General features: G+C 35.6%; 1 protein-coding gene and 1 long non-coding RNA gene across 2 annotated transcripts; one reads left to right on the top strand and one right to left on the bottom strand.

Moving 5' to 3' along the window:
- Window positions 1-216: 216 nt before the first annotated feature.
- LOC124878936 (H-2 class I histocompatibility antigen, Q9 alpha chain-like) lies at window positions 217-15,061 on the bottom strand. Its single transcript, XM_047383142.1, has 8 exons — window positions 14,974-15,061; window positions 11,483-11,743; window positions 5,376-5,654; window positions 4,830-5,132; window positions 4,144-4,242; window positions 2,283-2,300; window positions 2,039-2,119; window positions 217-1,378 (listed from the first exon to the last, which is right to left on the bottom strand). The coding sequence occupies exons 1-7, from the start codon at window positions 15,032-15,034 to the stop codon at window positions 2,067-2,069; spliced, it is 1,074 nt and encodes a 357-aa protein (XP_047239098.1). The 5' UTR covers window positions 15,035-15,061; the 3' UTR covers window positions 217-1,378; window positions 2,039-2,066.
- Window positions 6,622-9,223, top strand: LOC124878944. The gene is made up of 2 exons (XR_007040908.1): window positions 6,622-8,698; window positions 8,747-9,223. It is a non-coding gene; the product is annotated as an uncharacterized LOC124878944 (long non-coding RNA).
- Window positions 15,062-18,586: the final 3,525 nt, after the last annotated feature.

Below are 18,586 nucleotides of genomic sequence, written 5' to 3'. Positions count from 1 at the left end.
CCTTGTGATAGAACTCACCTGGAAACTTAACCTGGTCCTTGGTCAACCTTCGCAGCTCTGCTCCCACAGCTTACTAGCTTGTTTTCAATCTGTTTCCCTGAATGATTTCTGTATGTGGGTCAGCAAATTAAATATGGGTTTGACAATGATGCTTCGAAAATTATTAACCTATATAAAATCATCTAAAAGTCAACAAATAAAATATACAGGAAAAGGTCAAATAAAAACATTTTACTCCACTTTGTTTGTTGGGTAAGTTACTGTTCAAGAAAACCACAAAAGTATCTTTAGGTCAGGCTCATTGGGTCAGAAATAGTTTAGCAGTATTTATAAACTCTGAAGCATATACAGAAATTCAGCCTTGTCTAACAATATAAAAGAACAAAAAATGCTAGATTTGGAGGAAATGTATTTAAATGCAAACAAAATTTACAGAACACCAATATACTAAACCCAACAATAGAACTTATTTAAGCCCCAGATCATGTTTATAAAATAGCAAAAAAAAAAACTTGCACAATATTTTTCATGTATACATCAGATAGAAAAGATTAAAGAAAAAAAACTATTTTAAAGCTGTTTTAATCAGAAGTAAAATAAAAATGAAAGACAGACAAAATAAACTATATTTAGCTGAAAGACTATGAAAGAAAATATATAATTTACCCAAAAAAAAATATTTTTGAAAGAATTAGGTGAACAGCAACACATCTAGAAATTAAATTCAGATATGAAATCATCACCATGATAAAAACTTAACTCAGTGGTTATAATGAATATCTGACAGCTAGATTAATGTATCTGTAGTTGATTGGATCAGAACAGTTTAACACAAACAAAACTTACTATCATTACACTAACAGGAACAGTATCTAATATCTCCAATTGTTTTAACTTCCATGAAGTTATGTGCAACGTTTCATTTAATGAAATACAAATATTTTCATCCAAAAGAATAAAACTCATCATTCTAACCATATATTTCTGATGTAGAAAAAATGTACAAGGTTAGTCTGTTTATGTAAATCTCCAAGTGTAACATTAATCATTATTAATTCATTCATTTATAAGAAAATCCAGAAACCAGACAAAGTAAAATGTCTGATTTTTGTAGATCAACTCCATTGGTCAGAATAATTGTGTCTGGGTCAAAGGTTTAGTTTGGTTTTAATTGTTTAGATCTTTCCAGAGAAGAAATATATTAGTATCACTCCTATTTGATTTTAACAGCATTTGAACCAGTTATTGTACGTTTTTACAATATTCATCAATTTTATCACTGGATTCACGTCTGTTAAAATTTAACATGAATTACATTTCACCAGTAATAGAGAGAGTGGAGGTGTTTCTTGTTTCAGTGCAAACTTTATCCATGAACCTGCAGAGACAGACAAAGATTTAGTTAAAAACAAAGTGCTGGAATTCAATGTTTAATTAAGTTTTAAAATCCTCTCAGTTGTTTCAACCAACAGATTTCTAGTTGGATGTTTCCTGTTATTCAACCAGATGTAACAACCTGTTAAGATCTGAGAGCTTCATCATTTATCTGCAGCCTCATTTTCTATAATTACACTTCTGCATGATTTTGTTTTGGAAATATAAATTACATATCAATCCCATAATTGTCTTCTAGAATATTAAGTTATTCCTTATGATCCATAAAGGTGTTCTATTAATAACATTATTAACTGCCTTTTTTATGTATGTTTAACGAAGTCAGAATATTCAGCTGCTAAACATAATAAATGGGTTATATGCAGAATCTATTTTCCTCTTTCCAAAGAGTAAAACTGAATAATCATCTTCCTAAAGTAGAGATTCCTTATTTCTGTCAGTGATTTATCTGACAAAGTGTTATAAATGTTTCTAAAATTATCACTCTTTTTAAAAACATTAACTTTATAATCAATGTCCCTTTTAAAATTATCAAACCTTTTTCTATTTTTCTAACATGCCTCAAACTTTTACAGGAAATAAAATGTAACATTCAGGTCTTATATTTATTAAAAACATCTTTGTTCAACATTCAGCAACTCACAGCTTTGTGTTGTCCTGGTTCTGTTTCTTCATGGTTCTGGAAGAAACTTGGTTTCCTCTGGGGCCTGAGGGTTCTCCACAGCTGTAACGTCAACAAGCAGGTGAATTAATGTTCTGCTGTAAACTGATGTAAAATGTACAGAAAATGTCCTGAAAACATCTCCAGCACCATAAAACAGAAAGACTTCTAGAAAACACAGAGCTAGAGATAAAAATAGATTAGAATAGAAAGAGGCTTTACTTACGAGAAGGAGGACGCTTGGCTGAAACAGACAGAAAAACAACTTTATATCTCGTCTTAAAAGATCCTTTCACTTCTATCCTATTTCTACAGATGCGGCCCAGTAAACATTTTAGATGAAAATGCAGCTAAATAAATGGTTCATAGACTTCTAGGCTCAGTTTGGTAGATATCTGGTTTAAAAGTTGAACATTGATGAACATCTAGAACTGAGAAGAAGTGAGGACAACAAGTTAGCCTGTCTGAAACTGAAGACGCCTCAATTTCCTGTCTCTTACCAGGAAGGTATCAGAATATCATGAATGACGCCAATAATATTTAAGCAGATTATTATTCAGCAGATTTAGCATTTATTTATGGGTGAATTGAGACTATTTTATACAAATAGAAATGATCTGTTTCTTATCATCTTCAGAGATATTCTGAACGCTGAATAATCTCTGTGCTACTAACAATATTAGCTACAGAGGAGCTTCTGCTGGATGAGTGAAGTTCTGCTGATTAACTGACATTTTTAAGAAAATGACCTGATCTTCATCTCTAGTGAAATCCAGCAAACAGCAACCAGGACAACTCAAATGTTTAAAGTCTGATTTGTTTTGTTGCACACTGATATTACCATGAAATCACAATTGAAAAAATTATGAAATTCTTTCATACTGAAGCTGTTTTTTGAGTTTATGGTTTCTGCCATTTTTCCATGATTTACAGCTTGTTTGGACCAGGTTTTATTAATCATGTCTATTGCCAGTCTTCCACTGGTTCGTTTTAGCCGGCACAGCTCCGCTCCACTTGTGATTGCTCTACTCGGTACAGTACCAGTTGTGTTTCTAATGACCCGCTGGCTGCTGAAGCCCCGCCTCCAGCCATCAGTGTGCTGCACTGTGCTGCGTGAAATCATAAAAAATTTAATGATTAAATAGAAAATAAAAACAAACTCAATACTAATGTTTGTATTAATATATATGCAAGAATGTCTTATTTATGTTTTTATGTCTAAAATGATCCAGTGGGTTAATTATCTGGACCACAGCCCAGCCAGAACTTCTAAAATAAGGTTCAGAGGTTCTGATGTGAGGGGGTGTGGGAGCAGAAGCAGAGAGGAGAGACGCTGCTGTCTGGACTAATGAAGGTCCAAAGTTTGTCTGAAGAAGTTACAGTTTTGGCCTTTATGAGGACGTTTTTGTCTCATCCATGGCAATAATGAAGACAAGGACATTAAAGCACAAAACTGCTGACTTTTGACCGCGGTGACATCAGTTTTAGGTTGGATATTGGACATTCGTGTTCTGCACATTCACCAGGGTCTTCCTCCAGTTTGATCCAATGCATTCAGTCTGATTACAGGCAGCTGCTCTCTGCTGTTCCCTCTTCCTTTACATGGTGGTTCGCTGAAGGACCATCAATAAATTTCTGAACCAAAGTTGCTGTTTCATGCCGGTGTTTTGTTTTGTGTGTTTTAGGGGGAAATGTTTGTGTGTCTGAACCGCTGGTTTTAACGGTGAAATCAGCTGTTAATAAATACAGCGTGTTGCCTCTGTGTAATTCAGAAAGTTGATGTGACAATTTTCTTTTCTTTCAGCCTTCAGGCATGATTTATAATTGTCATCAGTCAGTCATTTTCTATACTGCTTCTTCTATAGTGGGTCACGGGGGAGCTGGTGCCAATCTCCAGCAGTCTATAAAAACAGTAATGGAAACGCTCACAAGGCAAGCAGAGTGGAGTAGGGCCAAATCGAGCCAATGAAAATGGGGCATAAATGTGGTCAATATTACCCTCTAATGTTTAAATCAGGTCTATTTCTCACTGACTCAAGGTCAACAATCAAAATACATGAAAATGAAGACAAAATATCGTCTCTCACCGTTCTTCATCTTCTTGTAAATAATGAATCCAATCAGACCAATGAGACCAACGAGCACAACAGCAGCAACAACAGGGATGATCAGATTGATGGTATTTGCTGTTGAGAAGATAAACCAGGTCAAACTCATGCAGAGTCACTGGTTTGTTCATGTCTTTTATCCCAGTTTGTCTGAACACCAGGACCAGGTTTTATCTTTGTTCTTCTGTTGCTGGTTCTGGTTTCTGTTCTCTACGTTTTTCTTACACTGAACAAACTCACACCTCCATTAAGCTTCAGTCTATTTCCTTCAGTTACTATAATTGTGAGGTTAATTCAATAATAATGCACATTGATTTTCAAGTGTTATAAAGCTGTTAATTCAATTAATGCAGTGAATGGTTGCACAAAGTCTAACGTCACCTAAAACCTCTAAATGAATAAACCTGAAAGTTTTTATTGAAACTGGTTTTTACTGACAATAAAAAGAAGCTCAAACACCTGGAGTAGATTTTATCAGCATCAAATCAGGTGTTTTAACTTTTATTTTATGGTTCAGGCTGAGATAATGATCCCAACAAAGAAAGCTTCTGGTTCTGAGCCCTAAAACTGAATCTAAATCTAAAAAGACGATGAAAGCAGACAGAACTTTGTAATCAGCAGATATCTACCTATAAACACATGCAGCTCTTTACACCATTACTTACATTTATTGGTCAAGATCCTTGTTTTCTCCAGTCTGTGGGTGACGTCTTCTTTGACTCCAGAGAACTGAAACACACATTCATACTTGGTCCAGTCTTCAGCTGCAACAGAGGACAGATCTATGTCCACACTCATCTGGAAGGTCCCATCATTGTTAGGGAGGATCTCTCCTTTGTCCACACCATCATGAACCTCTTCTCCATCTTTCCTCCAGAACATCTCAGCTCTGTTCGGGTAGAAACCTGTAGCGTGGCAGCTGACTGGAGAGGAGGAAGTCTTCTGGAGAAAGGAAACTGATGGAAGATCTGGAGATGGAGACACAAAGTTCAAATATAACCAGTTTATAATGATTCATGTCTAATGAAAAGTAAATTAGTTGAAATGTGTCAGAGCTGGAGACGAGCCTCAGATACAGAACAGAACTGAGTCCAGTCTAAATGTAGTGAAGAAGTTGGTATCTAGATGAGTGTTATAACATTACCTTTGAGTAATTCTAGTAAAACAAGGAATTTAAATAATACATAAAATATCAGGATATGTTACTATACCTGTTCTCATCAGAGAGCTCCTTCCATAGTTAACATACTTCTTCAGCCACTCAGGACACTCCTGGTTGAGGTAATTCTTATCAGACTCCAGAAAAGCTTTGTTATCGTTCAATTTGTTTGTAGTAATTGTAGCCTGTTGTTGTGGAGCGATCCATGTGTTTGTCTCTGCGTTCAATGTTAGAAAGTCTTCCCCATCATAGCCAAACTGTCGATACCCAGTAACCTGTCCAGTCTCCTCATCCCACTCACAGCCGTACATGTACTGGACAATGTGGACACCTAAAATACAGAGAGAGAAAACAGAAACTAAGACGAGTTTTTGTTTATTACTCTTTTAACACCAGATTTTATGAATTAACACAACAGTCATCCAAACATTGCAGACATCTTAGAGAGAAAGAGAAACCAACAGAAACTGCTGAGAAAAAGTTATAAAAGTTATTTATTATCATCCAAAGAAACCTTCATCATATACAGATCTACTGTCTGCAGTTTATCTACATTGATTAGTGTAACTTAATGTGACTCAGAGGTACATAGACATTGTGACTTTTGAACAGGTTCATCTCATCATTAATTTAGTTTTACATCATGTTCATCTGCAGACAGACAGCGAGGTGACATGTCTGAGGAGAACGTTTTGAAGTGAGACGTTACTGTGAGGTTTCTGCTCAGAGTTCTTCACTGAAGGAGAGTTTAGGTCCAGTTTTGATCACTGCAGCATCAGTTTCTAGTCTTCATCTTCCAGCAGTAACTCTGATCTTCCTGCTGGTTCAGCTCCTCTCAGTCAGTCATGTTTCAGCTGATCTTCAGTCCCTCCATCTGTGTTTCTTCTCCTTCAGTTTGTTTCTGTCTCCTCAGAGGTTCTGGAAAGACTCCACACATGGAACCAAACACCTGCCCACAAATAGACTCTACAACCCAGAACCACTGACCCAGGACCTCCTCCTCTATAAAGCAGCTGTTGAACATGATGGGTTCTTCTGCTGATGCTGGGAAAGATCTTCCCTCCTGATCAGAGGAGACCTGATTAGATCTTCAATTCAGACGACAATAAACTGTTTGTGATCAGTCTGACAGTCTGAGCTTCTTAAAGCTGCCATCAGTCTGATCTTCAAGCTGCTTCTGAATCAACACACAGTTCAGTTGCTCTCAGGTCAGTATTTCTCTGTGCTGCCAGACGGCTGAAGGAGCAGAAACCTGATTGTAGCTCATGAAGCTTCCTGCTCACCAGACAAACTGTGTTTCTGCTCTGAGCTGCTGAGATGTTTGTTAGACGAGCGTCTGAAGAAGATGAAGGACTTCATTCATAGAAACGCAGCTTCATCACAGCAGATGTTGTGGAGAAAAAGAGGTTCAGGGAGAAGCTGCAGTAAGGACCTTCAACCCTGTCTGAACTGTTTTACTGTGTTTTCTACAAGGGTTTTCATCCAATCTGCTGAACCTGAAGGAGAACCTGCTTCCAGCTGCACAAAGTTCTGATTCCCTCTGAGTCTAGAGATGGTTTTATCTGCTGAGCTTCACTGTTAACAAACACTTGATGCAGCTGGACTTCTTCTGTCTCCTGGATGATGTTTCTCCTTTGGTTCCTGTGTTTCACAGTTACTGAGAGGAGGACCACGCCTCGGTTTAACGTTCCTCTCATGTTCCTGTGATGTGACCTGCTGGTTCTTCTACAGCAGCAGAGGTCCAACTCTTCTCCATCAGCATGGAGGAGACAAATAATCCTGACCCGTTTCATTCCTGTCTGTCTCTGAACAGACGGAGGAGAAAAGCTGCGTCTTTAACGAATGTTCTGGATCAGAGCGGTTCTGGTTCTCCTGCTTCACTGAACGTTTCTGATCCACAATAAAACACCTGCTAGAAACAGTGAGAGTGTTACATGAACACACCGAACCGGGCTTTAACCGGATCAGACCGTCTCAGCTACAGTTTCCACACCTCTGAACTAAAACGGAACCAGAACATATTCGGACCTTTTTTCCCACCAATGAGGCGTTTCAGTTTGGTTAAAGATCAGCATGGAAACACATGAGGGTCCGCAGTGTCTCCAGGTTGGAGCTGCTGCAGCAGGAAGTGGGCCAGCAGGTTAGTTGGTGCTGCTCACATTAAATGTCAGGAAGCTGGAGAACAGCAGAACATTTTCCTGAAGGTCGTCTGATGTCTGGAAGTTCTGACATGAAGGTTTTCTACTGACTGTCAGTGATGGAGACACAGAGTGGAAATCATCTAAAATATCAAGTTTTTCCTCAGATTTTAGGTTTTCTTCTTCATTTGGAGCCATTCATGGATTAATCTGCTCCTTGTTTTATTCTTTGACCCAAATATTTAAACTATTCAGGACATGTTTTATTTATTAGAGGAAGATTATATTTCTATTTGATGTCATATTAGCCATAAATACATTTTTATGATCACTAAATTATTTCCAACTAATTTAGCATCAAACAGATAATTGATGTTCCTGACGGCACCGACAGCCATCAGTCATTTTAACCTGATTTCATCTAATCTGTAGTTTTACTTTTTATTTATTTACCAAACAAACTGAGTTCAGTCCAGTAAGGTTCTGCTGGTGGTTTGGTTCAGTCCAAATGGGCCCATTTTAGTGATGTTCTGTCTGTTAACTTGATTTAAACTAATTTCCACTGAGAACAAACAGCTAATCGGGCAGCATCTCCATCCTGCTCGGTGCGGCTCAGCTCGGTCCAGAATCTGGTTCTGATGGAGCGGTTTCCTGTGGCCCGGGAAGTTTAGTTAAAGTTCTGGTGGATAAAGTGTTCCTAATATCTGCTGGTTAGTGTGAGATGAACAGAACCACTGTGGCAGAGATCTACAGTGGTTCTGATCTCAGAACCTCTTTAGGTGTGGGAGGTTTTTCCTTTGGTTCTGTTCTTCAGTCTCTAACAGCAGAACCGGGTCATCGTCTGGTTCTGCTGGTTCTCATCCAAACAGCCACGTTCTCGTCTCCTTGGTGTTGGTCAGTGAACAGACTGCTGGGAAATCTTCTCCATCATCACATCCCTGATCGTGACCTTTGACCTCTCCAGTCTCATCGTTGCTCTCACAGCCAAACATGCTGTGGAAGATGTGAGCAGCTGAGAACGTCTGCAGGAACATCTCAGCACAGACTTGATAAGACTGAAGGTCACATGTTCCTCACAGCCAATCAGAGGATGGAAATGTGTTTCTATGGCAACATGTGGAGACTTTAGAGACAGCCGTCAAGAGTCAGATCCTAACAGTCCATCTCCTCTCTCCACCACAGAGCTTCTCTGCCTCCACTAACACTCAGCTTATTGACCCTGATGAAGATGATGGAGGTCCATGTGAGCTGCAGGAGCAGAACCACCCTGATGAAGATGATGGAGGTCCATGTGAGCTGCAGGAGCAGAACCACCCTGATGAAGACTCCTGACCAGCACACTCAGACCAGACCTGATCCTTCCTTTAACATCACAACAACTGAAACTACACAGAAACATCATCAGTTCAGGAACTTCCTCTTCCTGTGAGGTTCTACAGACTTTAACCTCCAGAAGGTTTTCTAGAAGCTTCCACTGAAGGAGAGTTTAGGTCCAGGGTTTGATCACTGCAGGAACATCAGCACAGAAACAGGTTTTATTTCACTTTAATGTTCCAGCTGAGATGAATCTCCTCTCTGGTTCTTTCTGAAGGATCATCATTGCTGCTCCTCTCCTCTGATGATCTCACAGCTCTGCTCTCTCTGCAGCTTTAAGGCCAACAGATCCCAGAATAACCTTCAAAGTTAAAGATCCTGCAGCTCTTCTGACAACAGAACCAGAACACAAACTGAAACCAACATAAACTCCATCTGGGCTGACTGGTGAATGGAGAGAAGAACCAGCTGATGGTCCAGTTCGTCTCCCAGTGTGGATCCAGCAGCAGATCTTCTCTCTGTGGAGTGTGGAGACTCCTGGACATGAACCCTGGTGGCCGTCTGAGAGAAACGAGGCTGATCTACCTGAAGGCACCACAGCTGCTCACAGGAATACAACCACTCATCTCTCTAGTCTGTTCTGGTTCTGTTTGGACCCAGATCTTCCTGTTTCAGGGTTCCTTCCCTGTTTCTCAGTCATGCTGCTGTTTATGGAGACGCTGCGTGGCCTTCAGCAAAAACTAACTTCATGATTTTATTCAGTAAAGAGTTAAAAGATCCAAGAGTTTAAACGTTGTGAAAACTTGAAACATTTTGACTATTTTCTGTGTTTCCAGTTTTTAATCAGTTAAAATTAAATGAAGCTGCTGTATAAATGAAATGTGAAGCTTTGCTGCACATGTTCACACTGCAGCATCAGTTTCTAGTCTTCATCTTCCAGCAGTAACTCTGATCTTCCTGCTTGTTCAGCTCCTCTCAGTCAGTAATGTTTCAGCTGATCTTCAGTCGCTCCATCTGTGTTTTCAACACCAAGTAACTTTCTGACTCACTGTGTGATAAAATCTGTTACTGATCAGTTTGACCGTCTGAGCTGCTTAAACCTGCAATCAAGTCTTTTCTTTTTAAATTCTACGTTCAGTCATATTTTCCTACTTTTAGTTGTTTTGTCTCATTATGTTTAGTTTGTTTCTCAGTTATATTAATTGTTTTTACTCATTTTTAAATATAGTTTCCATGCAGAGAACACAGCTGACATACAGCTCTGTGGATGTGAGGACAGACAGACGCTCTCACTGTTGTTCTGACAGTAATTAAAGGTTAACTTCAAGGTTTTCCAACCAACTGAAGCAGAGCTGAATCATGAGTGTAAATCCTCAGAGCGCTCCAACTTTACACAACAAACAGATGATCTGAGGCAGAAATCAGAGAAATACGATAATGACAGAAAATAAAACCACTAAAAATACCACCAAGCTACTAAAGAATATCAGTCAACTATAAAAATGTCCAGTTTACAGTTTTTATTCCTTTTTCCAGCTGTAAAAACTGTAGTTTAAAATAATATTTAACAAAAAACACAGATTATTGTACGTATCATCAAATGTTAGACGAGAAACAGTTTAATATACGATTCAGGATGTTTTTATTATTTATTTTAACTTGATTCCTGATGTTTTCTATAAAATAATCTTTATATTTATTGTGTTTAATGGTGTAATTTTAATCAAAGTTGCTGCAACATTTAATAGATTTAAAAAAACTAAATAAGAGATAAAATATGAAATAAAGTTCACGTCTATAACTGATCTCAGCTCATCTCATTTTATTCTCATCTATTTTAAACATTTTAATTTGTCAGATTTTTGTGCTTCTCTAAATAGTAATGATGCTCTCAGCATTGAACAAGGACCAGTTATTAAAAGTTTAAAATAAACTCTGTTATTATTTTATAAATGAAGCAACTTTAACCTGGGAGATAAACTGCAGTAAGTTTTAAAGTTCAGAGAAGCTCAAAACTCTGACAATGACTTCATGTTTCAACTCCTCCATTATTTGACCTTCATTCTGACATCAGTTTCATCAAACACCAGAACCAGATCTCCTAAAGAGGACCTGAGTTATAAACTAACACTGAGTCAACATTAATACATACCTGCTCTAATCACATTCAACTATAGTTTCTGTTTAGTTTCTTCAGTGAAGGATTCTGTACATCTGAGTAATTCAGAAGGATTTCCTCAGAAATAACTAAAATAAAGAGGTTCTGGTGAAAATAAAGAACTAAATATTGACTATATTTAAACCTTTAAAATGGAAAATATTAGGAATTTAAACAATGTTTAATATTACTGATAAACACTGATGATGAAGATATGCTGCTGCTACTGAAACACCACATTTTACTAAGTTTAGCATCTAGTTCTAAACAAATATTTAATAATTTTATTATTCCTGGAAGTGATTCATTCAGCATTATATAGGTTAATAAAATGATTGACTTTATTTAAAGTTTATTTAATTTTAACAATTGTTCAACTTTATATTTATTCATGGCTAAAGAAACTGTTCAATGAAGTATCTCCATTTGTCTCTCTGTACTGTGTGTGTGTGTGTGTGTGTGTGTGTGTGTGTGTGTGTGTGAGAGTGCATCATATATATCTGTCATAAACAACACAAAAAAAAGATTCATAAATAGTGAGAGACGAACCTCCAGTTTGGTTGAAGCGCTGCTTTACAATTTCAATATTGGCTTTGAAGGTCTGCTGGTCACCCTGACGTTTTCCAGTCTCTGTCTCCCAGTACTGCTCATCATTGTTCTTCTCCATCCAGTCCTGTTTGGGCACATCTTTCTGGGTGTTGCTGTCATAGTAATCAATCTGAAGATCATCAACCAAACCAACAGACACAAACTCTGGGAAGTTTGGGACTTGAGACGATGCAGTGTAGAAATATTTCAGGGAGTGGGTCACTGGAAAAAAGACAAGATTCTGATTTGAGCTTAAAAAATAAAATCAAAATAATTTAATTCACCACATTTGTTTGCTTACAAGTAAAATGACCAATAGCATAATAATTATTAAAAGATCATTCAGAAAGTGTTTTATCTTTCTTTAAGGATGTATTTATTTGATATAAAATATTTTGTAAAATAAATATTAAACTTTAAAACTTAATGAATTCAAAACATTATTTTATCGTGTCTCAGAAACGTTTTTAAAGCTACGAGTTTCATCAAATGTTCTTCTTTCCCAAGTAGATTGTTTCACACATCCTGACCTTTATTTCATATAAAATAGAACAAATATCCACCAACTTCAACCTCAGATATTTCAGATTTTATTAAGATTTTACTTTCTATCATTTCATAAAGGTTCACCTTCAGTTATAGAGCTATATTCACTTTTTTGTAGTAAAATAAAAATAGATTAAATTTTTTATAAAAAGGTATATGAAGATAACCTTCATGCAATATACTTTGTAATATTTAATAATTTTTGGTACTACACTTTAATATAATCTTAAGTTTGGTTTATTTATATAAAAATCACTTAATTGAACCGATTATTAATACTTTCTCAACTCAGCAGAGGATAAACTAATAATTCTGTTACAAATTATGTCAAAATTAACTTGTTTAGTAAAATATATTTTCTTTTGAACGATGAGCTGATATAGAAATAAAGTTAAAATACTTTGGCTGCTGCTGATATTATTAAAAATAAAATAATGATTCTGACCATCATGGTGAATATTGACCTCTTTCAGTCGGTTATTGAATCCAAAAATCTGCTCCTAATGATGAAGGTTTAATCTGACAGATTATATTGCTGGATGATCAGAAAGGACTGCATAGATTGGGCTCCTGCCTTTTATTAATAACCTAAACAGATTTATAAGTAAACATAAATATAATTTCAACTAACAGCTACATAATTAATGAATAAATAAAAATGGTATCATGACAATGTTGTAGCCAGATAAGATAATCTACAGTTAGTGAAATATAATTTCACCGATTCTTGGGATAAAACAGGTTTTAATTATGAAAATAAAACATTAAATTACAGAATCTGAAAGTCTATCATTAAACTCTAAGGTTAAATGTTCCGGTCCAACTTCCTCATTTTCTATTTGTTTTTATAAAAGAGACGTTTTTCCAGTTTTTATTTAGTTTTAGTCAACAGACACAATAAGAAGATAATTATTTTTATTTAATTGGTCTAAAATGTGTTTAGAGTTTTTAAATCATTATTTGGCATTCTTAGTACAGATATATGCTGTTAAATATTATTTTTGTTCATTTTTAAACAGTTTTATTCAGTTAAAATATCTAACATTATACAACATTTACTTTAAGCCTAAATAGAATGTTTTTTATTCAACAAAAACATATTTCTGTATTAAAATAGATTATTACTTTAAAAACTCAACAACACTGAAGAAACATATTCATGCTCCACCTTATTTATTTTGAACATGACTGACCCCTGAGGTCATCAAATCAACCTTTATTAGATGTTTCAAGGACCAGGCTGAAGCACTGGGCTGACCGGGCTTTTTCAGCAGCAGAACCTCGACTCTAGAACCAACCTCCTTCAGACCTTCACTCCACCACTGACCAGACATCTTTACATCTAAGCTTCAGACGTTTGTTTTCAGGCAGGCTTTTAATATCTAGTAGTTTGGAGGCTTTTTATCTATGATTATTTTCCTGTTGTCTGTTTTTATGTTTTTGATTCTGTTTAGTGTTTTGATCACTTTAGCCGGTTGTTTTAAAGACCTATATGGATCAATAATCAATAAATGAATGAATTTGAAACAAATAAAACTCTCTGCTCTCATAGCTTTCATCTCTCCAGAGTATTTTTCTCTTTCTTTGTTTCTCCTGCTTTAAGCTGCCTACTCTGAGCTCCAGTATGGCCTGATCCACTGGACTGTCTGGGAGCTTCTGGGTGATCTGAGCCCCTTTTATTCAAATCATTGAAACATTTTAGCTTCCCTTCCTCCATCCTCTTCCTCCATCTTTCTCTTTCCGTTCAGAGATACTCCTCCTTTAACTCTCTGTGTATTTTCCTTATTATTTTGATATTCACTGTTTCTTCTCCTTCTCTCCTCCACAGATAGCTGCTGTCTAGCCAGAACTTCCTAAAATACATGAGGTCAAAGTTGAGTGAAATTACTGTAAAACTCTGAGGAATTACAGTAAATGTTAGATTTGGTTAAATGTTGTCAAGTTATTTTCATTTTGCTTTAGTCACTAAAGATGCATAATCTACAAGAGATATTAATTATTATTATTATGTAGGTTGGTAGTAGGTTCACTGTTTGCCTCCTCGAAGGCTTCATAATGAATTAAGAGAGGAAGAAACACCTCATCCATCTTGTTTCACCTCCACCTGCTACATCTGACCTCTTCTTAAAATGTACATTTATGTCCTAATCTAATAGTTTTATAGAAAAGAGATGGTTCTGAGAGCAGCTGTGTCCATAAATATGAACAAGTTTAAGAGAAAATAATCTTCCAGGAGCCTGAGTGATCTTAAAACATACAGAAGAGCTGAAGGTTTGAAAATAGGTCCTCAGGAATGTAGTTGACCTTTTAGTTGCCTGATTGTATTAGTTTTTCTAAATGTTTGAGGTTGGTGACGAATATGTTCAACAAATTTTGAACAACCACAAAAAAATAGTATATATTGTTCAAAACTCACTGTTTGTAGATTTTAATACATATTACAGTAAACCCTTTCATGTGATAAATATATCATTTAATTAAATTATTATATTTAGTTTTTAATCAACTTGAAATGATTATGTCCGATCCGAGGACAACTGATTTTGTAGGTAATGTGTCAGCATTTAATATAATAAAAAACAACAAACTATACAATAACCTTACATATGTTTTACATATCATGTTTGTGTTAATTATTAAAGAGTAAATAACAGAAAGAGAAAGATAAATGCTTTACTTTAGCTAAGTAGCAAAATGTTACTTTGTTTCAAAAATTATATTTATTTCAGAATCAACTGCTTAGATGTTAAAGATTTTATTAAACTAAGGATTTAATTAAACTAACTGTTTGGTTATTAGGCTACATAATAAACCAGAAGTTTACCAGAACTGTACAAATTCCTGAATATTAATTTATAACATTCTAATAAAACAAGGCAAGAATAAAAAATATATTAATAACTTACCAGCAGCAGAGCTGTGTATTCCCAGCAGAACAAAAACCATAAAGGGGAGCATTTTGTCCATTTTGTCCTCCAGCACAGCGGTCCCATGTCTTTATCCTGATAAACAGACTGAACTTCTAGTTCCAGAACATCCCTCATCTAGGACGTAAAAGGGGCGTCAACATTAATCAGAACCAATAAGAAAACATTCTGACGGTCGACGTCACTTAAATCTGGGTAAAATTGAGCTGCTGGGGTTGTCAGCGAAAATGAAACTAAAATCTGCTTCTTTTATCACAAGATCTCAGATGTTTGTGTTTGATGGTCTTAATATCCTGGATTTTAGCGCCATTTCTTTCTAGCTGGAAGTTTCTTTATATTTTAGTTTTTTTCCCTGATAAAACAAGAAAGAATGTCGTTATAGTTTCATGTGTCAAAGTCCAAAGACCATTTTAATTCTCATTTGTCTGACTTCAATAATTGGCCTTATTAAATAATGAATGATTACTGTCATTTTTTAACACAATAATAATAATAATAATACATTTAATTTAATGGGTCTTTCAGGGCAATCAAGGTCACCTTACCAAGTAAAATTCAATAAAAGCCAAAACATATATAGGAATAAAAAGAAACCAGAAGACAAAATAAAAAGGACCACGGTGCTTGATGAGGGTCAAAATGCTTGTTTGAACAGATTATGTGTGATGAAGGGCGCCCTCTAGTGGTGAAGGATTACACACATTTGACTCTGAGGCAACAAATACTAAAAGACACTAAAATTATTACTGAGAAATGAGTTGTTGACACTTTAAATTTTGATTATTCATCTGTAGAAACATAATTCTTATTAAATGACCACATAGTGGACTACAGGCAAAGAACTATGAAGCAGGTAACAAAGTACTATACTACATTAATAAATAATCAGGGAATGGAAATATGTATTTTATTCACTCATTATTTTAAAAAATGATTTTTTTTACTTGCAGGAAGCTTTAATCAGATGATATTTGAAAGATTTCAACAGTATAACTGAAACACAACATTAATTTTTGTCTGCTTCTCTCTGGTCTTTTGGGTCTGGTTGTAAAAACATCTTTAAATCCGTCATCAGTTCACTTCAAATGTCACTGAATCAAACACTGAAACATGACCTCATGAAATGTTAACTGGCTTCAGCTTTTATTTATTAGGAAAAACATTTTAAATTTAACAGAATGGAACATTTGATTTTTATTCATCACTAAATTTCAATTTTGAAGCAATTACAGAACAAAAATACTTTTTTTTGCATAACTTAACTGTTTTTTGTCATCTTATTTTTATTCTCCTCTGTAAAAATAAACCGAGAGGTAGATCTTAGGACATTTTTCAGTTCAGTTTTTATCACACTATAAACTAAGGAAGCATTAATTTCCTCTGAGTTCAGCTTTGCTGTGAAACAAGAGGAACCAGCTGGAGGACAAGAGGAGAAACTTTGAGGGAAGATCTGGTGAAGAAAAGGAAGCAGTTTAGTTTTCTGAAATATTATTTGCTCATTAATTCAGTTTCTGTCAGATGTTACTCATTTTGATTGCTTTTGCTAATAAATACATCAAAAGAACTGTCTTACAAATAAAAAAGATAATAAAAAAAGAGTATACAAAGAGATTACAGGCATAAAGAGATGCTGGAGTTTGAGATGTTGAAAAACCGTTAAAGTAGTGAAAACTGAGGACAGTTGGGCCAAACTGAAAGTAAGACTTGTGATATTTAAGTGTAGCATCTAAAAATGAGATAAATATACAGATAGTATTAAAGAGAGAACAGAAATATCTGAGTTTTCAAAAATAATATCACAAAATAATATAAATTCAAATAATTAAGTACCTTCTCTAACTTAGGTAATGTCAAACCTGTTCTCATCAGAGATCTCCTCCAATGGTTCACATCTTCTGCCACTTGAGACAAATCTGGATGATGTAGTTTTTCCTGTTTAATCAGAGCTGTCTTTGTTCCACTTGTGTTTGGTGAAGAAAACTTGATGTTTTAATGACCCACGTCTCTGGCTTCAGGTAAAATATGATAAAATCTTCTCCATCATATCTGTACTTTTCATAACCATTAATATTATTAGTTTTATTGTCCAACACAGTCTGCTGGTGCTGCTTTCACAGTGACTCATTACCTGAATATCAGCTACAAACCCAGGAGACACAAACAGATCTTACAAAATGAAGAAACCACTTTGGATCAGCTTCTCTACATTCATTCAGCCATTTTATTCCAGTTTCTGCTAATTCCAACTCAATCACCCCTCATGCTTCTTAACGAGATACTGATTCCCCTGAACACAACAGCAGTGAGAGAGACTGATGGAGAGAACGGCAAGAGGCGTGGAGGCTGTGACTGAAAATCAAAAAATGCACCAAATATTGATTTCTAAGCTCTGCTCATGTTAGAACATGAATTAATAAAAGCTTTATTGTTTTTTCCAAATGACCCGGCCTATAAATGGGTCAAGCTGAAAGAATCTTAATCCTCATTGTAACCTTACCAGATAAACTTGTAGTTTATTATTCAGGTTCTGATACTAAACACTAACGTAGTGAACTTGTCTGTTGTGGTTTCTTGTATTCTGAGGAGCAGCAGAACATAAGAGGTCACCATGTTGACCTTAGTATCTGGGATGGATCTGATCTGATCTGATCAACTGCAGCTTTTCGGTCCACAACAAGAACATTGATCTGCTCAGTGACATCATCTGTATCCAAGCAGTTCTGACACTTTGAGGTTGTTAACGAAAGTGAAATTAAAATGCATCAATTTTTAATGTCTTTTTATTTTATTTAGAAATAATGTGACTCATTGTTACTGTTCAAATCCTTATATTTTCTAAACTATTAATGGTACCAATTAAAGTGCCTTAAAATCATAGGTTGTCTAATAACGTGTTGATGTCGTCCAGATCCACAATGAGCAAAAGGGACGTGATAACAACGCCCTCTAGTGGCTTAAATATTCTAGACTGCTGATTTTAGATTTAAATTCACTTTTATACTGTTTGATTCCTTGTGTTTGTCCAAGAAATCCTCCCCCTATTATTTTACCAAGCAGACTGACTGGGAAAAATGACAGAGAGACTTTTAAAAGGAGAACCAGACCAGATCACCTTCATCATGGTGACACACCTCAGCTCCTGCTTCAGTCAGGTTTTAGTGAAACTAAATCTTTCCTGTTCTGCTGCTACATTTATTTTATAACTTCAACTGAAAATAAAAACACTTCAGGCCTTGTTTATAAATCTATCAAGCTGTAACCTTTGGGATGTAGTTTATAATTAATTTCAACTATATTTAATGAAAAATGTTTTTTGATTAGTTTTCCTCCAAAAGCTGACAGGATCGTCTTTTGATTAAATGTAACGTTTCTGTTTGTAGGGATGCTCCTGTCTGTTTAACCACATAGGAAAAAATCTCTTCTTTGATGATCAAATGTTCTGATTATTTATAATCTATGTTTTCCTTTCAACCTTCACATCAGGCAGATTAGTTTTAAATGATAATTGTCTAAAGGCAACATTGTTGCTGTTTGTGAAAAAGATTTTTAAGGGATTTCTGACATGATGTCTGGTTTCTATATCTGGGAACCA

Source organism: Girardinichthys multiradiatus, chromosome 13 (assembly GCF_021462225.1).
Source record: "Girardinichthys multiradiatus isolate DD_20200921_A chromosome 13, DD_fGirMul_XY1, whole genome shotgun sequence".
Lineage (NCBI taxonomy): Eukaryota > Metazoa > Chordata > Actinopteri > Cyprinodontiformes > Goodeidae > Girardinichthys > Girardinichthys multiradiatus.
This window is presented reverse-complemented; position numbering and strand designations above follow the sequence as displayed.